General features: G+C 48.2%; 3 protein-coding genes across 3 annotated transcripts; all 3 read right to left on the bottom strand.

The window, feature by feature from the left end:
• Window positions 1–538: 538 nt before the first annotated feature.
• On the bottom strand, window positions 539–10,544 carry FIBRA_04800 (uncharacterized protein; the record flags this gene model as incomplete). Its single annotated transcript, XM_012326587.1, has 38 exons — window positions 539–598; window positions 656–721; window positions 772–1,056; window positions 1,108–1,135; window positions 1,183–1,242; window positions 1,295–1,395; window positions 1,451–1,486; window positions 1,544–1,621; window positions 1,679–1,695; window positions 1,753–1,783; window positions 1,835–1,865; window positions 1,915–1,940; window positions 1,996–2,013; window positions 2,064–2,073; window positions 2,127–2,162; window positions 2,230–2,297; window positions 2,358–2,433; window positions 2,484–2,502; window positions 2,553–2,666; window positions 8,686–8,847; window positions 8,897–8,960; window positions 9,026–9,053; window positions 9,104–9,163; window positions 9,219–9,319; window positions 9,372–9,414; window positions 9,460–9,475; window positions 9,538–9,545; window positions 9,609–9,633; window positions 9,698–9,732; window positions 9,791–9,816; window positions 9,871–9,888; window positions 9,939–9,956; window positions 10,012–10,021; window positions 10,079–10,177; window positions 10,228–10,241; window positions 10,293–10,371; window positions 10,422–10,440; window positions 10,493–10,544. 38 exons carry the CDS (start codon window positions 10,542–10,544, stop codon window positions 539–541), a joined length of 2,037 nt encoding a protein of 678 aa, XP_012181977.1.
• Window positions 10,545–12,526: 1,982 nt separating this feature from the next.
• On the bottom strand, window positions 12,527–12,994 carry FIBRA_04801 (uncharacterized protein; the record flags this gene model as incomplete). Its single annotated transcript, XM_012326588.1, has 3 exons — window positions 12,527–12,559; window positions 12,637–12,710; window positions 12,787–12,994. The coding sequence occupies 3 exons, from the start codon at window positions 12,992–12,994 to the stop codon at window positions 12,527–12,529; spliced, it is 315 nt and encodes a 104-aa protein (XP_012181978.1).
• Window positions 12,995–14,478: 1,484 nt separating this feature from the next.
• FIBRA_04802 (uncharacterized protein) lies at window positions 14,479–14,800 on the bottom strand (the record flags this gene model as incomplete). Its single annotated transcript, XM_012326589.1, has 2 exons — window positions 14,479–14,628; window positions 14,690–14,800. The coding sequence occupies 2 exons, from the start codon at window positions 14,798–14,800 to the stop codon at window positions 14,479–14,481; spliced, it is 261 nt and encodes an 86-aa protein (XP_012181979.1).
• Between the last annotated feature and the right edge of the window lie 1,475 nt (window positions 14,801–16,275).

Below are 16,275 nucleotides of genomic sequence, written 5' to 3' on the forward strand. Positions count from 1 at the left end.
TCTGTTCAAATTCTTGCACTTCTCAACTTGAAAACCCCGCCGCAATGCTCCCGATATTTTTCTTCTTTGCTGATGTCCTTGCAAGCGCACGCGTATATAATAAGGTCGCCCGTTACATTCATAGCTGCTGAACAAATCCTAACACTTGCACGACCTTCCCGCTGTTAGTCCGACAGCCCCTTACGCCTTTCAAGAGCTGTGTCTACATGCGACGCTGTCTCCTTTCTGTAACAGCAAACTTTGCTTCGTTCCTAACGTCGCTGATTAGTTGAGAGCTAGCGATCCACGGTAGAGTCGGACATATGATTTAATTTCACAGCGCAGATGGCTCATGGGTAAGCTTCCTACTATATTTTATTACGTCTTTTCACTTTGACAATTCTTGTTTCCTGAACCTGAACAAGGGTTTCTTCTCTGAGGCTCTCTCAAAGCCGTTCTAGTACTAACACTTCCCACTAAGTAACGCCACAAAGATCAAGTCGCAATATTTATTGTGATAGCAGTACATTCTGATCAAACCAAACTTGGCCGCAGCACTTCATGTCGAAGATTCGGTTTGGTGCACTCGCGGGAGCGGCTTCCATCGATTCATTTCTTTCTGCAACCGAGTTGAGTGACTCATTGTGAAGAGTGACCATGTACATCTCTTACTCACGCCAACAAATTGATGCATAGAAAAAATTTCCATTTCGGTCGGTGATGGCACGGGGGTGTCGAAAACCTGTACTTGAAGCTGAGGGAGAAAGCCTAGGAGTCGAGGAGCCAACGCACCTGACGACTAGAACTCGGCTGGCTAATAGAATCATCTCGATATAGTCTCAAAATCCTAGGTTTTCGCGTCGTAGTCGTCGTCGTGAGTGATACTGTATCGGGATGCGCTCTCTCTCTAAGATACGGGCGCGCGTTGAGGTTTGCAAGCAACGACGAGAACAAAACTAGAGATAAGGGCTCAATAGCAGGCTCCAGAGAAGACGAGATCTGCTCACGCTTTGGAAGTACGAAGAATGGCGCGATGAAACCAAACTTGTTTAGATTGATACTTGGCAGACACGCAAACTGATAGCACGTTAGATGAATCGAGTATATTACTGGTAATGCCAAACTCACTAATAGCAAGGCGAGAAGCGCGCAGAGACTGCTATTGGTTAGTCCACTATCAGTTCCAGACGGGGAAGACTATACCTAGTCAGCAAGCCCGTGTTGATGCTATAGAGCATAAGCAGGTTGATCACCGAGTTGGTGCTACGAGGCACGTCGGCCTTCAACAACTAATCTGCAGCGTGATCCCACGTACCTAGCAATTCCCGTACGGTGTCGAGATAGGAGAACACACAAGAATGCGGTGATAAGAACGTCCGCGAAAGCACTTGATCCGAGCCCAAAATAGAGGTAATACTGTATTGAACGTTGTCTCAGAAGATGGCGTTGCGTGTCGCTACAAGATACCTACGGAGAACTCTGCTGGTTTGAAAAAGTAATCGGGAGTCTTGAACCTATATCTTGAATTACATGCTTTTCCCTCGAGTAGTGCATTCTCACTTACCCCCAGATTGAGAAGGCTTCTCAGGAACTCTAACGTCAGTCGGAGGGCAGAGAGATGGACGTAAACATACCCAAACCACTAGCTAAGTCACAGTCCTGATCAGCCATGCTTTTGAAGGATATGAGGAAAACATACCCAGAGCAGCCGTAGAGCTTAGAGTCTATACTCATTCAGCCTGCTGCTTCCGACACGCAACAGCAATCACTCACGGTAGTTGCCACCATGAACCAATTCTTTTGGCTGACTATGTATACGTTTCAGCGAGGCACACGAATGTGAGAGAATACGTACAAGTCCATATTCGAAACGAGAATAACCTGCGCTTCGGACGCAGATCAGACATATCCTTACATATAAGAACGCACTCTTACCCTCTGACAGTCGTACCAACTATGCTCTAGATCCGTTGCGTCAAGCATTATGAAAAGCTGATTCTACCTGCACAAACTCACCGTGATCAAAAAATGTGCCTACAAACGACTTAGTTCGGTACTAAAATAGATGCAACCGATCCACATACTGTAAGACTCCTGAATGTGCTTCAATGAGTAGCATTCCAATAGTATTCAGCGGGTGTACTCACCAGATTGGCTCCACCAGTAGGAGAGGATTGTTGAGGCTAAGGATAGTGTAAACATAAACTGCTTGCACGATTAGCGCCAAATGTAGAGTATCGAGAATCCTACAGAATGTCCGTAAGGGCATAAACGATGACAATAACGATAAAAGATGTCACTCGCCACAGAACGAAGATCTATTCGATAGTCAGTAGATTCAGCGAGGAGGGTAGTGAATGAATAAGTAGCTAACTCACCACGCTCTTCATGATAAGCTTATCGTTGGTCTGTCTATAGTAGATGAATGTTTGCATATTATTGAAACCATACAGACTGTCGCAAGCGTCATTTTGACCATCGATTACGCATAGCGTAATACTCACATGGAGGAGGCAACTACGCCTGCTCAGTATGTAAGCTAACTTGTAGGAAAATTGTCGCATCTAGCTTACCAAGGTAAGCAGAACTCAATGCAACCTGGTCATTGAACAGCTCCATCACGGAAGGTACGACGTAATCAACCGCGATGTCTGAAGACCTCGATGCAACGGGTGCTCCTACGTATGCTATCGCGACGTAGGGTCACATTATATATATAAATCCATGGGACTGACGGTCGCCTTCGCACAGCTGCCTGAAGAGAGAGTAACTAATCGAATACTAAGCGAACGCCTTGTGTTTCCAGAGGTTCCCAAGGCGAACAAGATCCGGGATTGGCATATTGAGCACGATGAGAATGGTACAGCGCGTGAACCACGGCTTCTCTGGCACGTTACAGGCCAACTCTTACCATATTCTGAAGAACCCATCAGCATTCCAATCCAAAACATGATACAGAAACCTCACCGCCATGGCCGTTTATTGACCATCGATGCCGTCAATCGCGTCCTGCATATACAGCCGACATATTCTGGTGAGCACACTTGCTGAGGGCACATCGTGGAAGTCCAGCACGTTCGTGTAAATCTGGTCCGTCAATATAATAGAGCGGGAGTGGCAGGCGAAGGAACAGGGAGTCCTTTGATTTTTGCGAGAGCTATCTCCGAAGTAATGCCAGTGTGGACCACTCTTCCAACGGTTGAGATGTTTTATCGATATGGTATGGAACCCACGGCGGAATAAGATCTTCAACTCCGTATTTCACGACCAAGACTGTAGTTTGGCGCGTCCTCCTCCGAAGTAACATGAGCTATTTTGCAATTTTTTCAAAGCGAGCACACCAACTCAGCCAGATAGGAGAAGAGGGTAGCATCAGGTTCATTTATGTGTGCAATAATAGCCCCTGTGGTCGACTGACAGGCACCTCATGATTCGGAGATGTCTCCGGGTGGTCAGTCAATCATCTCGGCAAAGTCTGAGAAAGGCCTTGACAAAGTCCATTGATGTGGTTCTCTGTGTATCAGACCACCTTGAGGAATGATTAACCACACGTAACGGTATTAACATTCGCGAATCTATGACCATTCACTCACATCCGCACTCGGTAGGACGATGTGCTGGCAGTGATGTGGATTCGTAGAATCTCGTAGTGCCATTAAAACATGACCAGTGGAGATATCGATGTCTGTCCCTCGTCGTTAAAATGTCCTTGCGAAATCTGATCAGCACTTCCATCCAATGTGGACATTGAGATGGGATCACATACTGTGACAGAACTTAAGTACTCGGCGGGATCAGGAGTCCCTGGGAGAACAAAATGGCAAGTATATTAGTCGACAATCCAGCCGTAGAGCTTCTGCAATCGTCAACGGGCCAACCGCTGACTAACTCCGATAGCTACGTTGGCCACTCATCGAGTTCCTCTGTCTACGTCAATATCTAAACGCCTCTGGCCCGTAATCTGAGGTCTGACACGTCAGCGAGGATTATGACCGAGGTGAAAGCCGTGACAACAAGTTATACAGCTGCTACTACTTAGTAGTATGAGGTTCAACCAAAGTGCCACCGAACGGCACTGAACACGGATCAGCCATCGGAAAGAGCCGAAAGCATGTTGCCGGTGGATGCCAGTTGGCAGTGATTACTTGAACAAGTTGATGATGTTGAACCATTGGACGCGTGCGGGCTGGCGACAGTCAACTTACAACTATTGTACATCGCGTAAAATGTTCATCAGTTTTGTGAATTCACATGCATAAATCGCCGCGGCGTGCCTAGACCTAATTGTTCTGTTGGAGACTAATAATTTATCGACTGTGGATAAACTGATAACAACGCTTCGAGAAACTATCGTTCGAAAGGTATTGAATGGAGCGCGATGTGGCACAGCGGCGGTGTTCCCTCAGGCGAGTCCCATTCAGATACGCCATTCCGGGAAATACGCTGGGACACAGTTTCCCTTGACGGGACTACTGACCAGGTCATCTTCACCCTATACGAGAATACGATTGCGATATGCAGGAGTGGCTAGATGAAATTCTGGAAACTCACCTCAATCACTACTTCTGTTATAGTCTCCACTTGAATCTGGACAGCCTGCAAGAAACTTTGTCAGAAGGCTATATGAGTATAACTCGGGTAGGCGGCCAACTAACGCCGTCGCTTTTGCACTCCTGAGGGTTCCCATCCTCATACTTTGGATACATGGCAGACGTGAATTTCATCTTCCCGTGTATCGACTTCCTCGCATTGAGACTCGCCAAAAGAGAGTTCAATAGCACTATAATTCCAGGATGTAAGCTATGTTTACGTATACAACGTAAAGCTGGTATGCTCACGCTTAGGCAATACAAAGTATATGGCGACAAAGGCGAACTTGAAAGTTTCAGGCAGAACTACATACTAGTAGGTCTCATTAGGAGGTGCGGCGAGTAAGAATACCACTTTTCAAGGAGATCGCACCAGTACTAGACATAGCAGCGCACAGAGACTGTGTTGCGCTCAGATCTTTGTAAGTCCATGATCAGAGATTGAATATATCACACCTAGTAAGAACACCCGTGTTCACGCTATAGAGCATGAGCAAGCGAATTATAGAGTCGGTCCTATTGCCGTACCAACCACCTGGGACTCAGTAAAAGATGCAAACATATCAGTGAATAGCATACCATGTATTGGACCCTGTCCGTTGCCGTGACAGAAGTATACAAGAGTACAAAGCGATAAGTGCATCCGCGGAAAGACTAGAGGCAAAATTAATGCACAGGAATTGCTGTGGACACTGTTACGTCCTGGTTTTCTGAAATTGTAGAAATATTACTTACTGATAATTGGAGGGGCTTGAAAAAATAGTTGTCTGCATTAAACCTGTATCTTGTTTTGTTATACGTCTCTCAATGTGGCAATTATTCGCGTACCCCCATATCGAGAACCCTGAGAAACAAGAGGTCATTCGGTGATCAATGCGACGACATGAAAGCATATACCCCAACCACTAGCTATCAAATAACACAGTGATATTGTCAACTTGCTTTAGATTCAGATTCAAACATCACCGAACTGCCTACCAAATGCGAGAAGGGATGGGGTGCACTGAGAATGGCCTTAGCTCGGGCATTGTTTTTGTGATTTGGCTTCGACGAAGCGACTCACAACAGAAATCATCATCCACCAACTCTTCTGGCTTACTGTGGCGCGATGTCACATCGTGTGCGTTGAATCCGTATAATACTCCGCGACTCACACTTCCAAATTCTGACACAAAATAGCCTATTCATGAATAAGATTTACTTGATACATCGCAGCAATGTGATGACTTGCCCTCGCACGCAGAGATCACTGATACTCTATAAATCTTGAGTTATCGGGAACATGAACAGGACCATATTCAACTTACCGATATGAGAACGTGGGACTACAAAAGCTTAGATTACTGATTTGGTAAAGCTGAGCGGCCAACACTTACAGTAATACACCTAATAAAATGAGACATTCAGTATCGGGAGAATTTACCACCATGAATTGCAGAAATGATCACCATAGAGGGTGTTCAAGTATGTCAATATTCGCCAGAGCCAGCACTGCATAGCTATAGACCGTATGCACTATGAAAATTAGATGGACTGTGTCAAGGATCCTATGACAACGACATTTATTAAATTATTTGTTTAGATTCACAATGCCTTGCGCACCACAACATTAGGATCTAAGAGTCTGTAAGCGAGTAGAATGGTGTCCGAGAGAAAATGGTACTCACCAGCATTCTTGATGCCACCGAATCGTTTCCGTAACGTCTGAAATAAAGGAGTGTCTGAACAGTAGTAATACCATAAATCCTACAAGGCTTGTAAATTTAGGATATCACTAAATGTTTGTAATAGTACTTGCATAGCTCCCATAGTTGTCCCTAATACTCTGTCAGAAAAGAGCCATGACAAAAGCAATGAAGCCAGCTTACCTATGAACGACGCGCCCACAGTGGCATTCAAATTACGCGGATACTCATAATTAGAGCTGAACATTATGAACTGTGGGGCACGGTCTCAAAGGGCAGGAGCGTGCTCAGGCGGTACATCACGCAGCAAGCATTAAGTACGTCGTAGCTACCTCCCACAGGCAGGTGATGGAGAGTGCCTCAATAAAGACTGTTGAAATAACAAGCCTCAGCATATTTGTGGACTGCGTCTGAGGAATGCAACCTCACCGGAAGCTTGTGTTCGACACGGAAATTTACCCACGCGTGGACTCCGCAGTGGTATAAGCATCAGGAAGAAGTGATGTATCCCCGACCCACGCTCGTAGCAGTATTCAACAACTACGCACAAATTCCCAAGGAGCTGTGCGAATCCCTGCGTGACAATGTTTGTAGAGCACCGCTGGTCTCGAAAGCAACAATCTATCATCAGTAAGACAAGTCGAAGTCGCACAACGTCACAGGGGCAGACATGCAGAATGTTCCCATGGATATCCACGTCGTCAAGGTCCCGAATAGCTTAAACCGCACCGACGTCTCGCTTCAGCGTCATGTACCGTAATACTGTAAAATTCACTTGAATTTTGACCTTCAAGCTTCACAGATGGCAAGTGTCGCATCCACACTGTACAGGCGCGGAGAGGGCGCAGCGAAGAGTCGTACTGACTTCATTGATCCTTGAGCGGACTGTAGCGGAAATGATCAGTCTGTCATGATGCCGAAGCAATTCAACGTGCAGTTGACGAGTACCGATAATAGTACATGCTCTCCGTGTAAATGACACTGTCAGACAACGCCCCGGGTTTCTTGCGTGAACATTACAATCTGACCACAACGCACTGCCCACAGATTGAGGGTCCAGAAAGCCTCGTGGCATCGTCGGTTACGCGCCTCAAACATACATCATGATGAACACTACAAACACCGACTCAGACACTGACATGGCGCATCTCAATCTCTCCAAGTCCATTCGCGACTGTAAGCGCGGCATCAACTGATGCTTGTGAAATTTTTTACGCAGTGCGCCAAATCAGAAGCTAATTCATCTTATCTGCCTTACATTCTGATTACGTTCAACAGCAGTGCGTTGAAATTGTTCCGATACGGCATGAGCGGCACTTGACTCACATTTGGATGGTATCCAGCAACAAAGGAAAATGTTTCTGTTGAACTGCATCCTGTCGAATTTCATTCTGCAGTATACCCTTCATTTTCCCTGCAACCAACCTGACAATAGTTGATTCGTCATACTCAATTTCATACAATCGCCTCTGACGTGACTGGTACCAAAACCTACGACAGTACACGTCTGGCTCCAGTGATGGGATGCGGAAAGCGGATGCCTCGATCAATCAGGGCCACTTCGTCTTCGCTAGTACGCGGAGGACGGAGCACGACGACGGCAACGTCGCCAGAACTAGAGAGAGCGAGCATAGATGCTATCTGTCTGAACTACTATCTTCACGGGGTTTTTCTGCAACTAGGGTTCGGTATCTGTAGAACTAACAAAGAGACGAGGCACGGTTCGATGGAATAAGAAAACGTAGACACTTGTACCGCTTATCTCCATCAGTCACCAGACGTTTTCCAGCCTCTTGTTCTCGAAGTGTCCATGCCGCACCGAAAGCAAAGTAAACTCTATATCGTCTTGCGACTGATTATGTATTAGCATCGAACAAAGAAGACGACGGGATCTCGGAAGTGACTTCTGAATAGAGTTCTCCTGCGAGTGAGCTGCACGATCTCATCGGCTTCTTAGCATGGTCCATTCTTGGCTTACTCATTGTCAGCCGATGGTTGGTTGGGATTCAGAGGTTTCTCAGCTGAGGGACTGAGTGGTGGCGCCGGCCATAGGTGGATGGTGAGTACCATAATGAGCATATCGGGAATTACCAAAGTGCGTATAGAACAAAATCTGCGCGTGAAAGTTGGTAGGCCAAGTCATGTCGCCAAAAACGTAGCTATCGACTTGGGGGATGGCAAACACATACAGACCTCAAGCGCTGGCTGAGCCACTAGGCGATAGCTCATAATTCGGGTCTATCTGAGTCCATGTTTATGCAGATGATCTAGCAGAACCAATTTCTGATTCCACAGCATGCAGGCGGGTAATACAGGCAGCGCATCCGACACATATTTCCAATCAGCATGCCTCAGCATGAATGTGTATTACCAGCGCATGCTCTAAGGTCGCGAACATTAGTATACTCCCAGAAAACGGAGAGAAAACATACTGGTACTGGCGTTACGCGATTCATCTTCCTCATAGAGTTCATCCACGGCTGTGGGCGCAGTATCGAGATTTCTGTTTTTCATAACCCTCATTATTTCTACGTTCGTTTTCTCCGGAGTTGTGCGTCTCGCGTTGAGGCTAGCTAGGAGTGCATTCAATAACACTATGTTTCGAACTTAGTTTAAGCACAGCACAAGCGACGACTGACTTACGCTTAGGCAAGATGAGATATGCAGCGACGAAGGAGAATCTGTTCACTCCTTGTTGAAGCGCGTACTGGAGTATTTACGAGAACATTTATATAGCGTGCGGACACAAGTGATGGCGTCAGAGAAACATACCAGTAGTAGACACAAGAGTGCACAGATGCTGTTGAAAAATCAGACACTGCGTTATGCCGTCAAACGAGCATCCCGTACCTGGTGAGGACTCCTGTGTTGATGCTGTAAATCATAAGTGTGCGAACGAGAGAGTCGGTTCTTCAGAAGACATGAGTTCAGGTCCGATGATGGACATTGTGGAACGACGGCATACCGCGAGAACCCAGTACGCCGGCGTGACAGGAAAGTGCAGAGAAGTGTAGCAATGAGGGCATCTGCTAAAACTCCGGAGATAAAGCAGGTGTATAGGAAGATCTACGGTAGCGTTAAAGTATTATGTTGGACGCAGGAAACTTACTATACTAACCGAGAGCTGGCCAGGCATGAAAAAGTAGTTTCCGACGCACAATCTACGAACATGAGAACATATCTGACTCGGAGGTTTGTACACTTACCCCCATATTGAGAACGCTAGTAAAGTACGCGGCTGTTCAGCGTGTGATCACAGCGAACCGATGGCAACACGTACATACAGCAGTAGCTGCGGTCGGTGTAAATGAAATAATCAATGACCTGACAGTTGATGCATACGGCGCTTACTTACCGAATGACGCCAAAGACACCGAACACTGATAAGACGTATAAGTAGACGTTGCGTGAGCATCTCTCATCCAGAGACAAGAAGACACTGACAATGGATATCATCGTCCACCACTTCCTTTGGCTTACTGCAACGTGTGATTTTTGGTTTCAAAACCATTTGCACGGGCTTGCACATTCACTCACATTTCCAAATCCGGATACAAAACAATCTGCTAGACCCATTAGTGGAACTCTAACATTCCCTGCTCAGCTCACCCTCTAACAGTCAAATCACTTAGACTCTGATGAGTGTTAGCGTGTCTTGACATAGATGGTGTGCGGCTGTACATACCGAGATGAGAACATGGGACTGTGCGAGAACAAATCATTTCAGCTGAACCATGATCCTCTTCATGAAAACTCACCGTAAAGCTCCTGAGAAGGGAAAGTCAGCAAGAACACATAACATGGTTAGTACATAGTAGCAGTTACCACGCCGGTTCAAACAGTATAGAAACGTCCGTATCTCCCATGATCGTATATGTATAGATGCCATGAACGATAAATATCAAATGAGTCGCGTCGAGTAACCTAGAAATTGATCAACCGCAGCACAACGCCTACATGTTGATACAACACACCACAGGACGAAAATCTAGTATGCGCTAAGGATCAGCCAATATGGATTCTCATCGGCGCTACGTACGAGACGTCGTGTCAACACAGGGTCGTTACTATAACGCTTGAAGTAAAGTATAGTTTGCACAGTTGTAACCCCAAAGAGCCTATGCGCAGAGTAAGTCTGTCTTAAACTGACGTCAAAGTATTGACACACATAGCTGCCACTGTAGCTCCTGTGTCAAGTCATAATTAGAACATCATCGAGAGTAAAACACGCTAGCTTACCTATGAACGCTGCCCCCACCGTGGGCGCAATGTACGTCGAGACCAGCGACATTGAAGGCTGGGGAATGCACACCCCGCACCAAAAGCATGGAAGTTATATACAAGCCGCTACTACCCACGTCTGACACCTCAATCAAGAGCGGAGCTCGACGCCCTGGCATATCTTAGCCGTGGTCCATAATGTCATTTGTCAAGGCACAACAATCCGTGACAATCTGTCGTGCTGATAATGATGACATCACGAACATCAACGTACACACTAGGATTCACCGAATTTTCCGTCTCGTCTTCCTTTTCTCCCTCAGCATCTCTCAATCTGCTTTACCGTGGATGAATGCCAGGGTGGATGATATGCGGAAGCTGATTTCGCACCTAATCCGGCGGATCCGCCTCTCCAACCGGCCATTCGATCCTGCTCGGAATATCAACTTCCACGAATCGCCATTCTACTCTTCGTAGCGACGGAGGCCGAGCCGCATGTTTTTTCTTCGCCACCGTCTGTGCGAAGTATTCGCTATCGGCGTACAAAAGACACAAGCAAGAGTCACACTCTCCATTCCATAGAATCTCATTTTTGGCTTCAAGACGCGTCTTTCCGCCTTTGTGGTAGCCTACAGTAAGCACCACGGTATGGAGATGCCGCAGAGATGCCCAAATTTGACGATATAACACCTTTCATGCACCAAGCGGTCAGCAGCGGGAGCGCGAGTTGACAATGCTCTCACCGGAAGTCCGATTGCATCGTTGTATACAATCGGCGAAGGCGGGGCTTCGCTGAAGGATGGAGTTTCGCATGTATTACAGGCGCTGCACCAGGTTGTACTCTGCGAAAGCCTGAGAATGCGCAATTGCGGCAGTATCTCAGCAATCTTGCGCATGTGCATGACCGAAGGCCAAGAATGCTCGACCACCTCAAATTCTCGCAGCGACGCGACGTTCCCGTGGAACGAGAAAGGGAGGACGTGAATTGGGTTTGAGTCCAGTCGGACCTGACTCACGCGCCAGAATTTGCGCAAATTCCATGTAAGGGGGGTATCATACAAATGCAAATTCCGACGAGGTTCGTTACAATGCACTTTCCTTTAAAATGTTGAATATGAAGCCGCTATGAAAGCAAGTGGAGGAAAGGGCACACCTTGTCCAGATAGAAACCCGAGGAAATATCTCGATATCGAGTAAGTCACTCGGAGAGTCCGCAATATAGGTTTCAAACCAAGCCTTCATGACAAGCGTGCGTATAGTCCACGAAGCTAACGATAGAGGCTCCACGAACATCCATTCGGGCTTTGAAGCAACGTTGAACGCGTTTCGCTCGTACTTGGGCGGGAGACTTCGCATATAGCAACAAATGATCTCACAGAGGAGCTCCATGGGTAATGTCTTTTCTGGCATATCTCACAGAAGTAGCGAAATTGTGGTATCGCTAGTATCGTGCGGTCCGTCAGGTCAGTTCGAGAGCATACGAGGCAGGCATGAGATCGGAATTCGCCAGTAGCAGACTAGAGCGTCTAAATATCGATGCTTCACAAAGTTTTTGCAGATGATTGTCGCCAGCCTTCGAACAACCCTAGAAGCTTCAACTCTACACGACCAAACGAGAACACGAACGTAAGAAATTGGGGGGTGTGAATGGTGTTGGCACTGAGCCGCGGAGGCGTCCATTCTCTGTCATGTGACAGCATCTCCGGATCCATTATAATGGCTGTATTACTAATAGTATTACGGCTAGCCGCTGCAACTTGTCAGATCTTCAGACCTTGTCAGGCTCTTGCAGTGCATGAACCGATCCTCACTACCAGCTTACAACGCTGACAGTTATAACGCTAAGAGCCCTGGATGCTGATTATGACATGAAACATAAGGCAAGCTTCGAAATTTGCGCGCAATTCACACAAGTAATTGCGCCCACCATCACGAAGGGCTTGTGGCAGTGGACCCTGGGGACTTGTCAAACTTATTATAAATGATAGAACAGAGTGCGCTGTTGTACAAATGAGATATATAATACATTCACATCAAGGCGCCGCCGTGGACTCAAGCCCGGGTGTGAGCCGCATCCTGAGGAACCTGTACCGCGCCCAGTCAGTACGAGAGAATGACATAGTGCAGACAAGACTGCCGTCGACGGATGAGAGCCAACATACCTGAGACTTGATGTCGAGCACTTTCGCGAGCGAATCGAACTCCGCTGTGGTCGCGGCGGAGCTCCCGGTGCAGACTACACGAACGAATAAGGCCGATCAACACGATGCTGACATTGTTCTCGGCGTGGATCGAGGTGAACGGATACGCACTGTCAATGACACGCTGCTCTGAGACGCCGATTTGGGAAGCGATCTGGGAGTAGGAAAGACCTGGTGGGAAGAATTTCATCCGACGAGAAGGAGGACCGCGGGAGAGAGGCTGTTCAGCAAGGTCGCGATCAGGATGTGGTATGATGATCAGCTCACCCTTCTTATCCTTCGCAGCGGCGAGAGCAGAGCACGACGGGTTGGGAGCCATTGGTAAGGAGTGAGAGAAAGAGGCACTGAACAGCTGCAATCGGGGACGAGAGAGCTGGTCGAGGTGATGAGACAGGCCTCGCACTGCGGGGATTATATAGTGCTGCACATTTCCGGACCTAGAGTTGCAGAATCACAGTTATCAGATGGTGATAGATGCTATCAAGGGTCTTATCGCAACGTTTTGAGGTGAATCAGGCCAAGTACCGCAGTCTGCATACTCGCATGTAGAGAAGCTCAGTACAGCCTCAATTGAGCGAGTCTTCGAGAGGAGGTAGGACCCGGGCGACTCTTCGGAGGTAGGGACCCACGTCAAATGGAGTAGACAAGGACGGAACTCTAGGAGCTACGTTCTTGGTATTTGTCGGCTGTGCTCTTGAATTCGACGAATGCAGATAACTGAGGCAGAACGGCAGCAACGAATCCCCTGACTAAGCCAGCATTCTTTCAATAATTAGAAAAGAAGTTGACGTTTTGGAGGCTCTTGAGAAACGTAGGTGTGAGGTGATATTCTTAGGCAGACAGAAAGATTGCAGCAATGGGGCAGAGTTACTGCATGTAACAGTCCTGCATGACCTATACCTCAACGTGAACGCATGTTCCGACAACCTGTGGCCCAGTCTGACAACGTGTTCCTGAAAATCTGACTAACCTCCAACATATTGCCCGGGTCCCCCTTGGCTTCCCCCTTCAAGAGCTCCTGAAGATACGCACAGTAGCATGGCAGATCACGGCGATCAGTTATGTATATCAGCGCAGGGTGTTGAGAGGTGGGCTTGTAGACATATTGAAAAAGCACGGGTGCCGGCCGGACTGAGAATGCGGCGGGTTGGGCGCGCCCACCAGATGTGAATAGGTAAAGAGAAGAGCATGTCTACAGTTCAGTAAGGACGGCGAACAGACCTCTAAATTTAAATCACAAGAAATTAGTATTATTGTTTGTGTGGAAAAAGCCCATTTTGTATGGGCAGAAAGGTTTATCCCATTCACTGTCCGAGTCTTCCCGTCGCATCGCGAGAAAACTGTTGTTGCGAAGTTTAGCATGTCGTGTGAGAACGATGAATATAAGACTATATACAAATGAGAAATAAATACTCTACTGTACACAAGTGAATACAGGAGAATGTCGGCAAGTATCATGTCATGTCATGCCATATCATATCGTATCTTATAAACAGCAGCGGGGCAGTGTGTCAGAAGTGTTTCTCAGATCTCAACAGAATCGACGTCGGCAACGTCCTCGGTGAACGTTTGTGGCGCTTGCGCATGAGTTCGTTGGCGAACGTCCAGTCCTAGCGGGGAAGTGATGCATGAGCAGGCGGAGGGGAGGAAGCGAGATAAGATTCAAAGAGAGCGACGCATCTCAAGCCTGTATGTCCGACACCACTGCCTCTGGCCGTTCCCCTGGTCCGCGCTTCATTCGTAGAAGAGCCGCCGGGGAGTGGAGTGAACACAAACGGCGTGGACCGAACGCGCCCGACGCACCTAGACGGCGATTTTGTTGTCTGTGAAGGCGAAGAACTCCTTGCGAAGGCGGTAGTCGCCCTCGTATGTCCACTTCTTTGTGAGGAACGCAGCCGCCTCGTCACGCCCGCGTCGGATGAACTGGTCCCGGTTGCGCCAGATCGTGTCGAGCTGCGTAACACGTTAAAAAAGTCTTGGTGTGCTCCAGTTGATTAAGGACAGCTGAACGCACTGCGTATGCCTGCACGACACTGGCGGGGTCGCGCGTGTTCCACAGATTCTGCGCGGCTTTGACCTTCTGGAGCGCAGTGGCAGCAGTGAATGGAGGCTTAATACCCGACATGGTGTAAATTAGTGGCTGGCGATGGCGGAAGGCAGTGATAAGGAGGGAGAGGGGGATAGGATTGGAAAAGGGTGCGAGGTGCGTCACTGTGGGTTCCAGTTGCGCTGTATACGCACGAAGGGCGTGGATCTTACAACGGGAGGTTAGACGGCATGTGGCCGCGCGGACAATGTCGATGCTGGGCGTTGGAAGAGAAGGGAGGTCCAAGCTAATCCAAAATGCGCAGGAGCCGATAGGGGGCTCCGCTCATAATCTCGATGGCGCACAAAGCTACAGACAGTTTCAGCAGCAAACAAGATCGTGTAGATCGTGTATATTGGCTACTGTTACTTCCAGTGCACCGTACTTACTGGCCGAGTGCAGTGGCAACGGTCTAATCTGAGAATTTGAGAAAGGACGCATGCTAGACGCCCGTCGAAATTCGTCGGAGCTTTTGTTCGCTATGCCAGCCGCGCAATATCCGTGCAAGAATGTTTCTGTCCTCTTGCTGCAGCCATCGTGGCGTCATACCTGAGGTTCTGATCAATACATCGGCTACCTCTTCACATATGCGCGTAGGACTCACTGTAATTCAACTTGACTTGGCGCTGCTAGTGCGCACCCAATCCTTTGTTCGTCGGGTATGAAACTGGACCCGCGTTGGCATGCACCATGCGATCGGTGGCAGGAATAAGGCTCGGTCTTGTTTAGCCAGAGCGATTCTGTGGGGTCCGGGCAGCTTAGTGGCGCGGTGCAACCACGCCTGCTGACTGGACTACGTTGCGACCCAGAAGATATGATACGACTGAATACTGTAAAGGTAAAGTACACAGGCGACACGCACACGGATGACAACGACGAGCGGGTGGTGACCAGAGCAGAGGCACGATGGAGGCGTCTAGCGGGGTAGCGTGGGTGCAGCGACGACCTGTGCGTGCCCCCTGCGCCGACACCTTCGTCTTCTAATCACTTCTGCCCAAGGCACTGGGTCAGTCACGGACCCACGGTAGCAAGCACACGGGCCGACATATACACGGGCAGCGATGATGAGGGGGCGGCGATTACTTAGTGCCGGCGCCGTCACTCGTGGGCGCAGTCGCTATTCTTCAAGCTCAACTCCGCGGCCGACGACAGCTTGCTGCACATCGTCCGCATGGGAATTCAGCAGTAACTACTGGAGCATCTTTCCGCTAATTCATTTGCGCAGCAATCACTTTGGCGGACATCCATCCAGCCAAGTAAGCAATCCACCAAGACTAGTCGAGGAAGGTGTTGATATCCACATCTCAGGCAAGCACCTCGAGCTGCTGGCTGAGAAGCTCTTTCATTAGTGGCAATAGGAGATAGGTGCTGTACATGATTCTCGTACACATCGGGGCATGTACCATAGTCTGTATCAGCCACCTGCTGACTTGAGTCTGAAATGACATTTGAAATGAACATCACATGTTAAGGGACCTGACGACTGGGGATCAGGAGTTCGACTGAAAAACAAG

Source organism: Fibroporia radiculosa (genome assembly GCF_000313525.1).
Source record: "Fibroporia radiculosa TFFH 294 genomic supercontigs, scaffold3449, whole genome shotgun sequence".
Lineage (NCBI taxonomy): Eukaryota > Fungi > Basidiomycota > Agaricomycetes > Polyporales > Fibroporiaceae > Fibroporia > Fibroporia radiculosa.